The sequence below is a fragment of the Neovison vison genome, chromosome 3 (assembly GCF_020171115.1).
Source record: "Neovison vison isolate M4711 chromosome 3, ASM_NN_V1, whole genome shotgun sequence".
Classification (NCBI taxonomy): domain Eukaryota; kingdom Metazoa; phylum Chordata; class Mammalia; order Carnivora; family Mustelidae; genus Neogale; species Neogale vison.
Window position 1 is genome coordinate 137698476 of NC_058093.1, and position 16330 is coordinate 137714805.

At 37.5% G+C, this 16330-nt stretch overlaps 1 protein-coding gene across 5 annotated transcripts in view; it reads left to right on the forward strand.

The window, feature by feature from the left end:
- Positions 1-16330, forward strand: part of PIGN (phosphatidylinositol glycan anchor biosynthesis class N) — a 102266-nt gene that overhangs the window by 34209 nt on the left and 51727 nt on the right. For all 5 annotated transcript variants that reach the window (XM_044242868.1, XM_044242867.1, XM_044242865.1 and 2 more), the window contains 4 exons: positions 1012-1104; positions 1826-1881; positions 10523-10601; positions 11532-11714. In XM_044242868.1, coding sequence (XP_044098803.1) covers positions 1012-1104; positions 1826-1881; positions 10523-10601; positions 11532-11714 — 411 coding nt within the window. The remainder of the gene's footprint in view (positions 1-1011; positions 1105-1825; positions 1882-10522; positions 10602-11531; positions 11715-16330) is intronic.

Here is a 16330-nt window from a genome sequence, read left to right on the forward strand (position 1 = left end):
AGCACCCAGTGCTCATCACAAGTGCCCTCCTTAATGCCCATCACCCATTTAAACCATCCCCTCCAATGCCCCTTCAGAAACCTCTATAGTTGAGTCTCTTATGGTTCGTCTCTCTCTGTTTTTAATCTTATTTTGGTTTTCCTTCCCTTCCCCTGTTTTCATCTGTTTTGTTTCTTAAATTCCACAGTGGGGAAGATTTCTAAACACAGAATGGTAATGCCGTAAAGAACGGGAACTGGATGCTGAAAAGCCAAAATATATATTCCAATCAGCCATTCTTATTAGCTCTTCAAATGAAACTTTAAAAAATATTATGTTGGGGTGCCTGGATGGCTCAGTGGGCTGGGGCCTCTGCCTTCAGCTCAGGTCGTGGTCCCCGGGGTCCTGGGATCGAGCCCTGTGTCGGGCTTTCTGCTCAGCGGGGAGCCTGCTTCTTTCTCTCTGCCTATTTTGATCTCTGTCAAGTGAATACATAAAATCTTAAAAAAAAAAAAAAAAAGTCATCTAACTCCAAACTCTTGAGAAAATGATCCTTATAGTCATACTTATGACTGTATGTGTATAACTGAAAAAAAAGTTTCACAGAACAGTCTTTACTCTTACTGTGCACAGTATACTCTCAATTTTCTTATTAGGCCTTTTTTTCCCCCTTAAGTATACTGGCTGTGACCCACCATACTGATTTTTCATGTGTGCAAAACATTTCATTCACTTCCTAGCACACAGTAGTCTTTCAATAAAACAGGTTTTATTGAACCTGTTTCATCTCTTTGCTTTATACAACTTATTATATCTACTTTGTAGAAAAATTAATAGAACATTTTTCAATTACGATTTTTAAAAAGATATTTTGCTTAATTATTTCAGTAAGTTATTCATCTACCTATCTTGCCTTTAGTGCTTCCTTTATAAGTCTATTTTGTTTTATAAGAATGGCCTAAGCTATTAATACTAATTATAGTATGCTAATAATATTAATACTAATATTAAACCAGTGTTTATTTTTTACAGGGTATCCTTCCTATAGATTATCTTAACAACACTGATCTCTTCAGGGCAGAGAGCATGTTTACAAATGCAATGCAGATTCTTGAACAATTCAAGGTAAAATAAGACACACACAATGACGGATACTACTACAACTTTAAAATCAAATATATTAAGTGAAAATATTTGATTCTGTGTTTTAAGAAATTATTTTCTATAGTTTATTATCTTGAAATTTTGTGTATTTGACTAGTGTCATAAAGTTTAACATTTGTGAGGTACACATTTCATGAATGAGTTTGAGGTGTAAAATTACCTTTGATAAATATCTCTAATTGTAAGACACTCACATATGCTTATAAAGACTGCACTCCAACTCTGTTGATTGGAATTTGCCCCACAGAAGTAGTAGTAGAGATTGCAACATTTGTCTTCATTTCATGTATATTACCATATACATTAAGCTAAGTAGTGACAATTTAAAGGAAACTTTGTTATCCTTAATACTGTTAATGCAGCTTGTTTTGTTTTCTAAGAGTAAAAGAAGTATTAATTACATTACAGTATGTTATTTTGCAAGCTTGCAAGTATTAATTACATTACAATATGTTATTTTGCAAGAAGCTTGGTATGATTAATTCTCAGGTTATTGTGATAGTATGATAATTGAAATTTCTGTTTAAATATTTATGGAGTAATGTAGTAACATAAAATTCCATTTAGTTTCAAAGTAATAAGTATCCCCAATGAGACATTTTAATGATGTTTGTATTTCAAAATGAAACTAATTTTTTTCTCATTTATAATATATTAAAATATTTTTCTATCTGGTTCCCAGGTGAAAATGACCCAGAAAAAAGAAGCTATTTTACCATTTTTTTTCACACCATTTAAGTAAGTCTCATATTTTTTATTAACTTGTAGAAGGAATTTTTTAATGAGTTTGAGTACTACTGACAGGATAGAATACTTAGAAACTTTGTCTTTTTTGTTTATATTAGTGCAGACTCCAAAACAAAAGCCTCTTCTATTATTTTTTTAAATAATGGGCCAGTTGCCAGATGCTTTTGAATGGCTAATAAAGGAGATAAAGGAGCCCGGAGAGCGAGATGTGGGAGACATTAAAATCATTGAACAGGGCCTGCCTGGGAAGGTGTGGGGAGTCTTGGTTTGGTTGATTGGGAGGTGGTGTTTCCATTATGGCTTGTAGAAAGAAAGATGAGATGGTTTTATGGGCAAGGGTGAGTGCTCCTGAGTTTAGCCTACATCGAAGATATCAGTTAATTAGAACTAATTGGAAATTAGTTACAAATGAAATTTATGTAACGAGTTAGGGACTTGAATCTCTACATAGAGATGAAAGTTGTTTGCGTAGTTTGGAGATATCAGCATGGTGGTGTTAACTGTTGCACATGTAGGAGGCCCTAGGAGAACTTAGAAAGTGACAAGAAAAAGCCCATGATACAATTCTGGGAGACCTTGATAACTATTAGATGGGTAAGGAGGAGAACAGCCTTTGGTGGGCAGCAGGATTTTGCTGACCTACATCTGTCTCCCTTGGATTAGTAGAGGGGAGATATGAGTCACAACCCTGGCTCTGCACTTCTGAGGTGAAGTGGGGTGCTTGATTCAGCCTTCTTTGTTCCTCCTCCTCAAGGGTCATTTTCAATTAGCAAGGATTTGCATTTAATTATGCAGGATTTGGTCTTGACCAAAATACACAGAAACTCCTTGAAATGTGGGTGTTAGGAATGCATTTGAATGACTTCATTGGTTATTTTTGACAACTTCTGTAGTGCTGGTGTGGCATTCATAAACTAGAAAGGTTTAAGTATTGCCTTACTCTCTGAATAATGTGATTACCTCCTTGACTTTGTGTGTGTGTATTTGTGTGAATAGAAGATAAAAAAAAAAAAAAAAAAAACAAGGGCCATATGGGTGGCTCAGTGGGTTAAGCCTTTACCTGCAGCTCAGGTCATGATCTCAGGGTCTGAGCCCCACATCGGGCTCTCTGCTCAGCAGGCGAGTCTGCTTCCCTCTCTCTCTCTCTGCCTGCCTCTGCCTGCTTCTTATCTCTGTCTGTCAAATAAATAAATAAAATCTTTAAAAAAAAAAAAAAGCAAAATTAGGGCTTTGCAACTTATTATCATATGAAATTAATTATCCTAAATATTATATAATATGTATCAAAGGTAGAATTACCTTTGGAGAGTGTCCCTAATTGTAAGATTATCACATGTACTTATAAAGACTATAAATCAAGTCTTTACTGATTGGAACTTGCCCCATCTTATCTCATATACATGTCTTATGCATCTGTTTATCTGTAGTCTAGTGGTACAGTCAGAGCATAATAAAATAAATGAACAAGAAATATATTATCAATTCCTGGTATGAAGAAAATACATAGGACATTGGAAGCAAGACTTAATTTAGACCAGCCATTCTAAAAGGACTAGTCAGGGAAGATGTACTCTTCTGTACAGGGCTCAGTTGCACAGTGCCTACCTTGTTCCACTTAGGCCTGCTGGCTGACCATGAACTTACTGTGCTCTGATGGTCAACTTCTGCCTGTAGGGCCACTGCTGGCCTCGTGTCCTCGGGAGCCCTGCAGCATGCTTGATTCCTCCCCAGTGGTCACCCACTCTGAGCAAAGCTCCCAGGCCTGCCTGTGCACCTGTCTGGCTGAAAATCACTATTTATCAAAAGCCTGCAATATAACCAAGAAGTACCTAAGAGCACATGAAGAACTGACTCCTGAGAAAATAATTTAAGGCATAGAAAAGAACGTAAAAATGTTAAAGTTCTCAGAAATATCCGAGAAGCTATTGTATCTTTAAAACAAAAAAAGCCCACACTTCACAAAAGAGAAAGAGTTCAAAATGCAAATTTTAAAAAGAGAAATGCAACTAAAAATGTACAGAATAATACATTGTACAAGAATAGACCAACTGGGAGACAAACCCTCCAAATGAGAATAGCCAAATGAAGTGAATTTTAATATATGGATTGGATAAGAAGCCGGAGGAAACACGATGGCACACATGGATGGTGTACATTTCTTCATCCCCTGAAACAAGGACAAGTGGAAACTTCAGGGAAAAGAAAATATTTCCAACAGTACAAGAAAGCCTGCTTCGAACATGAAGCAACTTAATATGTCAGGTGATTTCAAACAGCTGCTGGGATGATGAGAAAGAGAATTCATTTGAACAGTGGCACAGAGATTAAAGCTTCAATGAAATAGGCAAGACAATCTAGTCATAGCATAAAACTTAGCTACTCAGTGAACAGTATTTAAATACCCATAATAGAGCAAATACTGGGTTTCAGTTTCTAGAGTCAAACCTTAGACAAAGCAAGGAAGACTTAATTGCGATTACAGAACAGAATGTAGATGTCCCCCATCTCGACAGTGTCCATGTAAGGGTTACAAGTTGGAAGGCAGAGAAGGAAAGAAATGTAAGTGGAATAGTAGTGATGCTATTGTTCTCATAAAATAGAACATGGAAATTCTGGATATAGTTGAGAAAGTAAGACAGAGAAGTAGGTATTACATTATTAAAGTGACCAATGTAGGGGTGCCTGGCTTGCTTAGTTGATAGAGCGTGTGACTTTTTTTTTTTTTTAAAGATTTTATTTATTTATTTGACAGGCAGAGATCACAAGTAGGCAGAGAGAGAGGAGGAAGCAGGCTCCCCACCGAGCAGAGAGCCCAATGAGGGGCTCGATCCCAGGACCCTGGGATCCTGACCTGTGCCGAAGGCAGAGGCTTTAACCCACTGAGCCACCCAGTGCCCCAAGTGTGTGACTGTTGATCCAGGGATCGTGAATTCAGGCCCCACGTTGGGGGTACAACTTGCTTAATAATGAAGTGAACTGGGGCACCTGGGTGGCTCAGTTGGTTAAGCGTCTTCCTTTGGCTCAGGTCACGGTCTCAGGGTCCTGAGATTGAGCCCTACAATGGGCTCCCTGCTCGGTGAGAGCCTGCTTCTCTCTCTCCCTCTTACTCCCCCTGCTTGTACTCTCTCTCTCTCTCTCTCAAATAAATAAATAAAATCTTTTGACAAATAAAGTGACCAATGGAGCAAACAGAAGAGGTAAAGATAGTAATATAACCATATGGGTGGGGAGGAGGCAGCGAGAACAGGCAGAGTCAGTGTGGAGTACACAGAAAATGCCTCAGTTCATCTAGTCAAGAAATAGTAATAAAAGCATATTATTAAGAAACATGGAGGTGAGTACCAGAATAACAAAAATAGATGTAAAAGGTTTTGCCTCTGGGTTGGGGAACTGAGAGATGAGAAGGGTGGGGCAGGGGTTTGTTGGGTGTCTTATGTCCTCTGTACTGTTGTTGTTTTTTTTAATTATGTGCCTGTAGTACTTTGATAAAGCATATATTTTTAAAAAGAACAAAATGAGGGCGCCTGGGTGGCTCAGTGGGTTAAGCCGCTGCCTTTGGCTCAGGTCATGATCTCAGGGTCCTGGGATCGAGGCCCGCATCAGGCTCTCTGCTCAGCAGGGAGCCTGCTTCCTCCTGCTTCCTCCTCTCTCTCTGCCTGCCTCTCTGCCTGCTTGTGATCTCTCTCTGTCAAATAAATAAATAAAATAAAATAAAATAAAATAAAAAAGAACAAAATGAATAAGTATTTTAATCACCAGCACAAATGATCAAGTGAGATCATAAAAGTAATGAGCATCAGTAAAGTAATGTATTCTTCCATATAAATATTAGAATCAGTATCTTGAGTTATTATAAAAATTCTTTGGTTATTATACTATATTTGGGAAGTAATTTGGTAAGGATTGACACTTCTACAATATAAAGTATTACTACCCAACATTTACTTATTTATATCCTCCATTATGTCCTTAGGTAAAATTTTATATTTTCCCCATAATATACATTTTCATTGTTTTATTCCTGTGTAATTTATTTGTTATGAGTAGTATCTTTTTTTTTACATATGTTCAGTATCCCAGGAAAAACAGTTATCGCCATTTACTGTCTGAGTACAGGGGACTCTCTATTTTTCTCTAATCCAGTGAATTTACTCATGTTTACACCACCCATTTTCTTCCAGTCACCTTTATGTATACACTTAATATTAGCATTATCCACTTAGAAACTGTATCAAGTAAATGTTGGCATATAAACATCATAATAGATGAAAGAATATAGTTGTCACAGATCCTTTTTGCAAAACAGTTCAAGTTTTTGTTGCAAACGTGTTCAGTGAAGCCCTTCCCTCTTGAATAAGTAACATACTTCCTTTTTCTTCTTAGAAATATATAATTCACTCATCAATTCTTAAATTTGAGAAAATTTATCTAGAATATTGACATGCGAAGTCATAATTTTGAGATTTTACTTAACATGATCAATTTCACCAGCATCACTAGATTTTAGTTTAATGATATCTCTCCACCATTCTCCCATTGTCTTATTTAGTCTTGTCTAGCATGAATAATTTATGGATAACGTAATAATTCCTGGGATGATGAAATAGTAAACGTTAATTTTAAGATGTGAGAAAAATTAATTGCTAAGATCCTTTAACATATCTTACACTTGTAAAGGAGTCCAATGGATCCGTTTGGTAATTGGATATCCTATGTTATCCTATTCTTTAAAAATTAAGTAGATATTATCTTTTATATCTTAAAAGACCTCTAGAGAAAAAGTAAAGTCATGAAATAACCTAGTCTGACAAGTACAACTCAACAAACTCAAGCCTCGTGCTATGCCCAGGGATAACCAGCAGGTGGCGCTACATGACTAGGAGAGGCATAAAAGTTTTGCCTACCACTTAGTACCTCAAAAAGGAGGAAATCTACTTTTTTTTGAAAACTGTAGACGCTAGAGGACAAAGTAAGGTCAGAATAACTTTAAAGGAAAACAATTACATGAAATGAGAAAAGAACAAGAAAGGTCTCTTAAGGTATTTCAGAAGAAAATGAAATGGGAAAGAAATATTGTACCTTGCCAACTGAAGCAAAAATAGCTGTCTCTTTTACTTAAAAGTCACTATATAAACTCGGGATAGTTAAACTTTAATGAAATATTGTAATATGTTTTCTATAAAAATGGCAAAAGCTGTTTTGGTTCTTTTTAATATGTTTGTTTCTTTTGGCTGACATAGATTAAAATTCCTCCCTTAGACCAAATTTAATACTGATTTTAATGGGACTCTTTCTACCACTTCACCCATCTGGCTTACTAATTATTTATTAGAAATGCAATTTTCTCTTTCAAAATTGAAATTCTTCTTTTAAAAAAAGTAATTTTTATATATCACATACATACATAGAAAATGTTTATTTACTCAGTTATAACTTAAAAGATGAAAATAAGATTCTATATCAATGGTCAGTGTAAAGGAACACAAATTATTCTAGAAATAACTTAACCCTTCTCTGTCTTTATCCTCTTCAAATATTTTTCCTTTAATCTAAATAGATGTTCTAAAAAGCAATAGGCTAGATATCACTAGCTATCTCTAAAATATCATGACTAAATGCAAGCAAAATATTTTATAATAAAAATCTGAGGATATGTGGAAGATAAATACTTCAGAGGGCAACATTTTAAGGAGATCTTTTTCCTCCAAACACTAGTCACCCTTAATAATTGATGATAAAATTCTTAATAATCCTAAGCATGGTTTAATTCTTCTGCAGTGTTCAAATAACTGAAAAAAGTTGGAGTAGTAGCAATCACAGCAGAGAAATGTGCACAATTAGTACTCATTCTTTTTTTCTTTTTACTGAAGTATGACGTGCTGGTAATAGATTATTTTAAAACTTGATGTTTTCAATGTAAAAAATGTAGTCAATAAAGAAAAATTTTCCATACACGTTACTATGTAGACACTCGCTGTCACCATTATCATCAAATATTACTTCTGCCAAATTTCTCCCTCCCTCCCTCTACAGGATTCTAATATTATAAGTATTAGGGCTATTCGCAATGACTTGTATGTTGTTTGTTTTTTTTAAAGATTTTATTTATCCATTTGACAGAGAGATCGCAAGTAGGCAGAGAGGCAGGCAGAGAGAGAAGAGGAAGCAGGCTCCCCACCAAGCAGAGAGCCCGATGCGGGGCTCGATCCCAGGACCCTGGGATCATGACCTGAGCCAAAGGCAGAGGCTTAACCCACTGAGCCACCCAGGCGCCCCTGTTTGGGGGTTTTTAAATAGTCTTTTCTGTGCTTTTCGTTCTTTCTGCTCTTCAAAGTTCAGGCAGGACATTTTCTGGTGACCTGTCTTCTGATACACCAACTCTCCTACTTTGTCCATTTTGCTGCTACTGAGTTCTGAGTCTCAGTACATTTTTTTCAGTTGTAGAATTTCTGTTTCATTTTTTTAATTTTTAAAAAATATTTTATTTATTTATTTGACAGACAGATCACAAGTAGGCAGAGAGGCAGGTAAAGAGAGGAGGGGAAGCAGGCTCCCTGCTGAGCAGAGAGCCTATGCGGGGCTGGGGCTCCATCCCAGGACCCTGAGTTCATGACTTGAAGCAAAAGCAGAGGCTTAACCCACTGAGCCACCCAGGCGCCCTTCCATTTCAATTACTTTTAAAAAATAGATTCCAGTTCTTCAGTGCAGTTTTCTATCTTGCTTTTTATTATTGAATATATTAGCCACAGCTATTTTCAGGTGGAACCGATAACACCACCAAGAAGCTGGTGATTTGTGAGTCTGCTTCCGCTGTCTTTTTTCATTTGGTCCTGTTGTTGAGTCTGGTGATTTTTAGATGAATGCTTATCATTGTATAGTAAAAGTTTTGGAAGGTCTGGATTATCTCCTTCTCCAGAGAGGTTTCACCTTATCCTGACAGGCCCAGAGTGGCAGCTGCCTCAAGGCTGTGTTGCGTCTGTCGTCTTCCCTCACCCCTGGTCTGTGTCTGCTCTTCGAGTGTAGCCTCCCTCTCAGGAGAAGGCGTTTGTTATCCAGAGCCCTTCCTTAGTGGCTCCTGAACACCAGTTTTGTCTCTTTTATATCCTGACACTGCCAAAACTTCTGTCCTTTCTTTCAGGCGCTTTCTTCAAAGCTTCTTGTTCTGTTGTCCTGCACAGCTGAAGAATTTGCTGGATGCCCAGCTCATTCCCCTTCTCACCAGGACATGGCCTTTGTTTCTTTACCTGAATTCTCCACATAGAGTAGAAAAGAAGTTGTCGCGTATAAAAGTTCCTTAAGACTTCACCTCAGAATCTGTATTAAATTAGTTTAAGTAAATTGCAGATAGCTTTTTATTTATGTGTTGGTTTTTTTTTTAAATCCAGAAAGAAAATTGTATTTTACTCTCTTATTTGTTTCCTCAAGTCCTGGCTGCATTAGCAGCCACAGATTTTATGTTTTATCTCTGCAGCCTTAATAGGATTACCAGAGGCTCTATTGGATTCTCTACCTCCTGGTATCAGCTGTATGACCAAGTTCTCAGCCTTTTGCCCAAAATAAGTATGGCAAATGCTCTAAAGGTTATACTTCGTAGAATGCTGGTCTACTTCTCAGGTTTGCTTCTCTCTAGGATCTTAACTCTTCAATTCTTGATGGTCTCAGCAGCTCTCCAGCACCTTCAAAGTGATTTTTAATTTTATTTTATCAGGCTTTCTAGTTGTTCCTGGTGGGAGCATTGATATATGCAAGCTTTTCCATCATAGCTAGAAACTGTGCTTAAACTTTAATGTTTTAATTATTTTCTTAAAAAATAAAAGCTCATTAGTTAAATATGAATGAAAAAGTAATGTATACATACAATGGAAATTATATAAGCAATAATAAAATGTTACTGCTCCCGAGTTCTAGTCTTAGTCTTTTTCCCTGGAGTCAAAGTTGCAGTTTCTCATACAACTTTCATACATATCCCTCTTCAAACGTGCTGAAAAGAATAAAGAATTTAACAAAAATCTTTTACACACAAGCAGGTTTAAGAAATGTTATGTGGTAAAAACAAGGACAAGGAAATGACATAAAGAGAAACGAAAGGTAAGGGAACAGAAAACGTATATGGTGTAGTATAAGAATGGCAAGGAGATTCAAATTATTTTCTAACTTTCATTGTTGGTTTGGACTGCCTGGAGTTTCTGACAATTCTCCGGCCCTGTGTAGCTCCAGGGAACAGGAGCCATAATGGATTTGCCTTGTCCGTTGTGTGCAGATGAGCACAGGATTGCTGAGCGGTGAAACCACGCCACTAATTTGCTGTTCCATTAATTACATTGATTTAGTCAGAATTTCTTTGTTATCTAGAGTATTCCAGTTCTCCAAAATGATGGATCATATGACTCTCGTAAATGTGGTGTGGAGTCGGAACTTGGAGTGGAGAAAACGAAGTTTAACCAAAGCTATTTTGGGGGAAAGTTCAGAGAATGAGCTGTAATACAATTAACTTTTGGTTTCTTTCTTTTCTTGTTTTGTTTTGTTTCATTTCTTTATTTTCTCAACCATCACCGTCCTTTTATTTTTTAGTTAGGAAAAAATATATCACGGAAATGAGGAGACATTTTAAACCTAACCTTTTCTTTTGCAGGTTGCTTTCTGAATCTAAACAGCTAAACATTTTAAGAAAAGCAAGATCATATATAAAGCAGAGAAAGTATGACGAAGCAGTAAGTATGCAGGCCGTGTCTATAGAAACAGCTAGTGGTCGTTTGGGGTATGGGGAGGGGCAAGGTGCATGATGGAGAGCAAAGTGGGCTGGCCAGGGAGCTTTCCTAAACCATTAAGGAAGGACTGAATTTTCTAAGTAGCTGCTTTAGCCATGGAATGCTTCTGTTATTTCAAATATTATCAGGGATAAACTTTTTTAGGTTAGCATTAAAAATGAACAATTGCCATTTTCTTTAATGAGAAAGTGTATTCCCAATTTTCTGTAACCCTACTTAAGTGCATAACATTTCAGAACATGGCATATGTTTATTACATTTGACATTATCTATCCACCATCAGAAGTCTAACGATTCATACTGCAGCTTCAGATCTCAACAACTACCCCACTATGTTTTCCATTAATTTTCTTTCTATTACATGGTCATAATTTTAAAGAAGGAGAGAGTTCTATTTTCAGTTTCTCAGATTGCCTAAGCAAAATACCATGCATTTCTAATGCTCATTTTTGTTATGGTTTTAAAACAGCGAGCTATTGTTTTTCCTGTTTTAATGATGCTTTATAACTGACGTGGGTAATCTGGTATGAGAAAATAAAACATGATACAAATGTGGATATCTCTGTTATTTGGGATCAATATTAGAGAGACTTCATTTCTTTCTTTTGTATGTATGTCACCTGTAGATATTTCCACAGAGTGAATCATTTTAAGTCACTACACAAATCATAGTTTACACTGAAAAATGCCCTTCCTTATCAAGATTCAAAATCATTCTATTCAGGAATTTTTCTTGTACTTTGCAAGAAGATCCTCGAGTAATTAAAATCTGTTCTTGATCCATCATTTAAACTCTTAACAATTCTCCTGCCTTTAAAACTTGGGTTTTCTGGTTCTTCCCATGTGGCAAGTTATGTTTTTCTTTCTCCATAGGTCTCCCTATGCAAGGAGCTGATTCATCTTGCACTGAAAGGCTTGTCCTATTATCACACTTACGACCGATTCTTCTTGGGTGTCAATGTTGTTCTTGGTTTTGTGGGATGGACGTCTTACGCTTCTTTGTTGATCATCAAGTCTCATTCCAACCTTACTAGAGGTGTCAGCAAAGAAGTTAAGGTATGTTCCGAAAATATAAGATTCAGATAATGGTGTAAAATCACTAGGACTAGGGAAAGAAATTGAATCAGATCAGCTGTTGTGAGTTCATACGATGTGCCAGTCATACTAAGCTGACTCTTACCTTTCATTGGCTTTTGTCGTTTTGAGTCTTTTTTTTTTTTTCTCAGTTATCTTTATTTCTCTGGTTGGGGAAAGGGTATATTAATAATAATGGCCCTATAACTTAAGAGGGCTATAAAGATAACTTACAATTTAAATCCTTCTATGGCATTAACTGTTGATTTTCTATTCCTTTTAATAATTATTTAGCATGTTATAAGCATCCCATATCTTTCTAGTACAGATGGTCAGAAAACTACTTCAAAGCAATATATTTAATTTTACCTGCTATCAAAAGTTTAGAAGCTAGAAAGCAATAAAATCACTTACTAAAAGTGCCCCCTTAAAAATAATATATGAGCTTTTCTGGAACGATTCTTACCTTCATGCAACTTTCTGAAATTCTTAATGCAAATTCTCAGAACGTTCTATTTATCCTGGTTTTAAGACTCCTAGTTTTAAGAGTTAAGTAATTTACTGTACTTTCAATGAAAAAAAAAAAAAAAAAAAACAAAAACCAAAAAGCTGTAATAGTACTTCATATAACTGAGTAAATATAAAAGCACATATATGGTCTTACTACGTTAAAACACTATATTCTTTTAAAATATATTGCCAATTATCATTTGTTAGGGAGAATATTCCATATTACTTTATAGAGGATTTGGACACAGTAATAATAATTCAAGTGAAGTAAAGTAATATATCTGGATGATATATTATGGATACTAACAGTCTGCAAACATTTCCAGTAGTAACTTTTTCCAATTTTATATTTCATTTTTCTGTAATGAGGGAAGGAAGAACAGTAGTGTTTATTCCAGTTTTTTTTTTTAAGATTTTTATTTATTTATTTGACAGAGGGAGAGGGATCACAAGTAGGCAGAGCAGCAGGCAGAGAGAGGGGGGGAAGCAGGCTCCCCACCAAGCAGAGAGCCCAATGCGGGGCTCGATCCCAGGACCCTGAGATCATGACCTGGGCTGAAGGCAGAGGCTTATCCACTGAGCCACCCAGGCGCCCCTATTCCAGTTTTTTATAGTGCGTTAGTGCATCTTAACATTTTCCCCTCAAGTAATTTTCATTATTTGAATGTATGTAAAATGGACGAGGACAAGAATAATTTTTGACATGGTAGCAAAAGAAACAGAACCAGCTGTGCTTTAGCAATGGCATTCTGCTGGGTACTTGCAGTTTGTCATTGTAAACTAACAATGCTAGAAGTAGGCATTATGATTTTGTTTTACAAAAGAGGAAACCAAAACTGTTTAAGTATTTTGCTAAAGGCCACTGAGCTAGGATGTAGAAGAATTGAGATTTGAATTCAAAACAGTCTTGGGCCAGACACTCCTTTTTCATTTTTATTTTGATATTCGGAGAATAGTTGAGAAAAGATAATGAAGTCCTTAGATTGAGAAATTAACACAGTAGTTCTCCTGTATTCATTCATCTGATAATGCAGTGAATGTTTAATTGAGTGTATAGTATTATGCGAGCTACTGCCTAGGCTGTCCAAAAAAATAGAAAATCCAGATTCTGTCCTCAAGGAGCCTGGAATTAAATAAAATAGGTAAGAGATGAACCCACATAATCACCTTGTCAGATGTAGGTCGCTATACTACACGACTTTGGAAAAGACAGTTTTAACATTTAACAACTTCAGTATACATTGTTTGTGATACAAAGACCATCGTATTTTAAAAAGAGGGGAGCTCCCTTTAGCGAGGGCGATGATAGCAGGAAAATGTAAGTCCTGGTGGAAATTTAACAACTAGAGGGAGCAGATGAGAATCGAAGCAAATTGAATGATATAAACAGAGGCAGAGTTGGGAAAATGTATGATTATGCTGGGATAATAAGGAATATTTATTGAGCCCCACTATCCCAGGACTGTCCTGGGTGCTTTACCTGTGTTATTCAGTTAAGCTTAACACTACTCTAAATTTGGTGGTTGTGATTCTCATAAATACAGATGGGGGAATTTAGGCTCAGAGAGATACATGTTTTCTTCAAGGACACATGGGTATGAAATAACTAATATTTTCTGATACTTAAATTCAGGTTCTTTCATACTACTTTCAAAATAAATAGTTCAATTTGGGGAGAATGCGGAAGGTTGGTTCAAGGGACTAATGAAAGATCATACCAATAGTTTATATTACACTGAAATAATCCAAGGCCTCCAATGGGGGACTTTAGACTTCAAACCATTACTGAGGAGTTGGTGCATTCGTTAGCATTAAGCCAGAGCGAAAGAACCAGTGGGATCTGTACATTAGGAGATTTTGTGTAAGGAATTGGCTTATGTGATTGCGGGCGCAGTTAGGCGAGTCCCAAGTCCATAGGTCAGGCCCTGAGGAGCGGCAGCCTGGAGCTGGCGGGCAGGAGCCGAAGCCACACTCACTAGTTATGCTTCTTTATAGGGAAGCCACCGCTGTGCTCTTAAAGCTTTTCAACTGACTGAAGCAGGCTCACCCCAATTGCAGAGGATGATCTCCCTTACTTCAATTCAGCTGATTGTGGACTTTAGTCACATCTACAAGATATGCTAACAGCAACACCTAGATCAGTGTTTGGAGAACTGGGGACTGTCGCCTAGCCAAGCCAACACAAAACCGACCATTACCATTGAGGTTATGAAAAGTATTTTGAATGCTTTCGTTTTGTTTGCAAAAACGTTCTGATTCCTCTTTGGTGAGAGTTCATAACCCAGTGAAGAGATGCAGCCCTGACAGTTTTGAAGTAAGAATAAAATGCCAGTGGGTCCCTAGCCTTAACTGGAGGCCTGCCTGGAGAGCAGCGAGGAGGTCAGATGAAGCCCAGCTGTGCCCAGCGGTGCATGTGTTAGAATGTGGGGCCTGCAGTGGGGGGTAGGGAGGCTTCGCAGGGGACGTTGTTGCCGAAGTGAAGTCTTTTTTTTTTTTTTTGAAAGTTTTTATTTATTTATTTGAGAGAGCGAGCGAGAGCACAAGCAGAGGGGGTGGGGGCCAAAGGGAGAGGGAGAAGCAGACTTCCCACTGAGCAGAGAGCCCAATGTGGGGCTTGATCCCAGGACCCTCGATCATGACCTCAGCCAAAGGCAGATGCTTAACCAATGAGCCACCCAGGTACCCCAAAGTGAAGTCTTAAAGGGTGAATAGGATAGCTCAGTAGGAAAAGGGAAGAGGACACACAGAGAGAGCAGCATGGGCCAGCTGAGGAGGGAGGTAATATGGCCTCCTGAGTTCCTGAGTAGAGAGGGCCTGTGGGGGCGGGGGGAGGGAGCCCTGGGCTCGCAACAGATACAATCCTCATTGCCAGCTGAGGAAACAGAACTTTAGATTAAATGGGTTAGTCAAAGGGATGGGCAACTATGAGGACAGCATTGGAATTAAATTTAGGTCTGACTCCAAAATTTCTGTCCCTTCTCCATGACAGTGTCATCCAAATTAAACAAGTCGTTTTTAATCTATCACCATTACAGGCAGTGAATATCTTCTTTTCTTTAAATGTAATTTGCTACAGCCCCTCTTCGTTGTATTCTGCAGGTAGCTTCTAGATACTCTTCTCTGCTTTTTTGCCAGTTCAAATGTTACTTGCTTTAGAACTAAATATCCGTATCTTGCCATATGCTTGCCTTTATTTTCCTATTACCTAATAAAAATCCCCAAATATTAATCCCTTAAACCAAGTCTCATGATACCATCTCGACCTGTATGGTTCGAAACCCTTGAAGGCCAGCACCTACCACGGAGCACAGCATAGAGAGTGCAGCTTAGTAAGTGTTTGCTGGACAAAGAACTGGTCCTTATGCCCCCTCGTGGCTCATTACCATCAGGTGTGTCTTGAGGGGCGGGGGGCGGTGGGGAGTCAATGATAAAGGAGAAAATGCCCCCCACTCTTACTATTAAAAAGCCTTTCAATCTCTACTTCAGCTGAACTGAATTCTTCATGACTTCATTTCCTACAAGAGGATGTCATTGGTAATATCTATTTTAGGTATCAAAGGGTTAGATTATTACACCATATTATATGGACTCCAGAAAATCCCTGGAATTTTTAAAAAATACTCTTTTCAACTTCTTTTGTTATTATTTTACTATTCTCAAAATGACATGAAACCAGTCTCACCTCTTAAAATGAATACATGCCTCGGCCACCTTCAGCTTGTAGACTCCAGCCACCCGCTTGTCGTGGAGATGGGTGCCTTGCCGTGGGACCTCCCTTGCTGTCTCGCGCATCTCCATCTCCAGTGCTGTTACTCACTTACACGTTTCTGACGTGCCTTTTGGGACTAACACAAAGAAATAAGGGAGGAGAGAGTAAAAATGAAGGTAATAAAAGCAACGGTTATTTACTAGGCATTAATGACATTCCAGACATCTTGCTAAGTTCTGCACAACCTGAACATTATCGACCATGATAAGTAGATATGGAATTAATATTTTCATTTTATAAATGGGATGAAATTAAGTCTCACTACAGTTTTTTACTTTGCTCATGGTTGTATGTGGTTGTAAATAGAGCAAGTGACTGA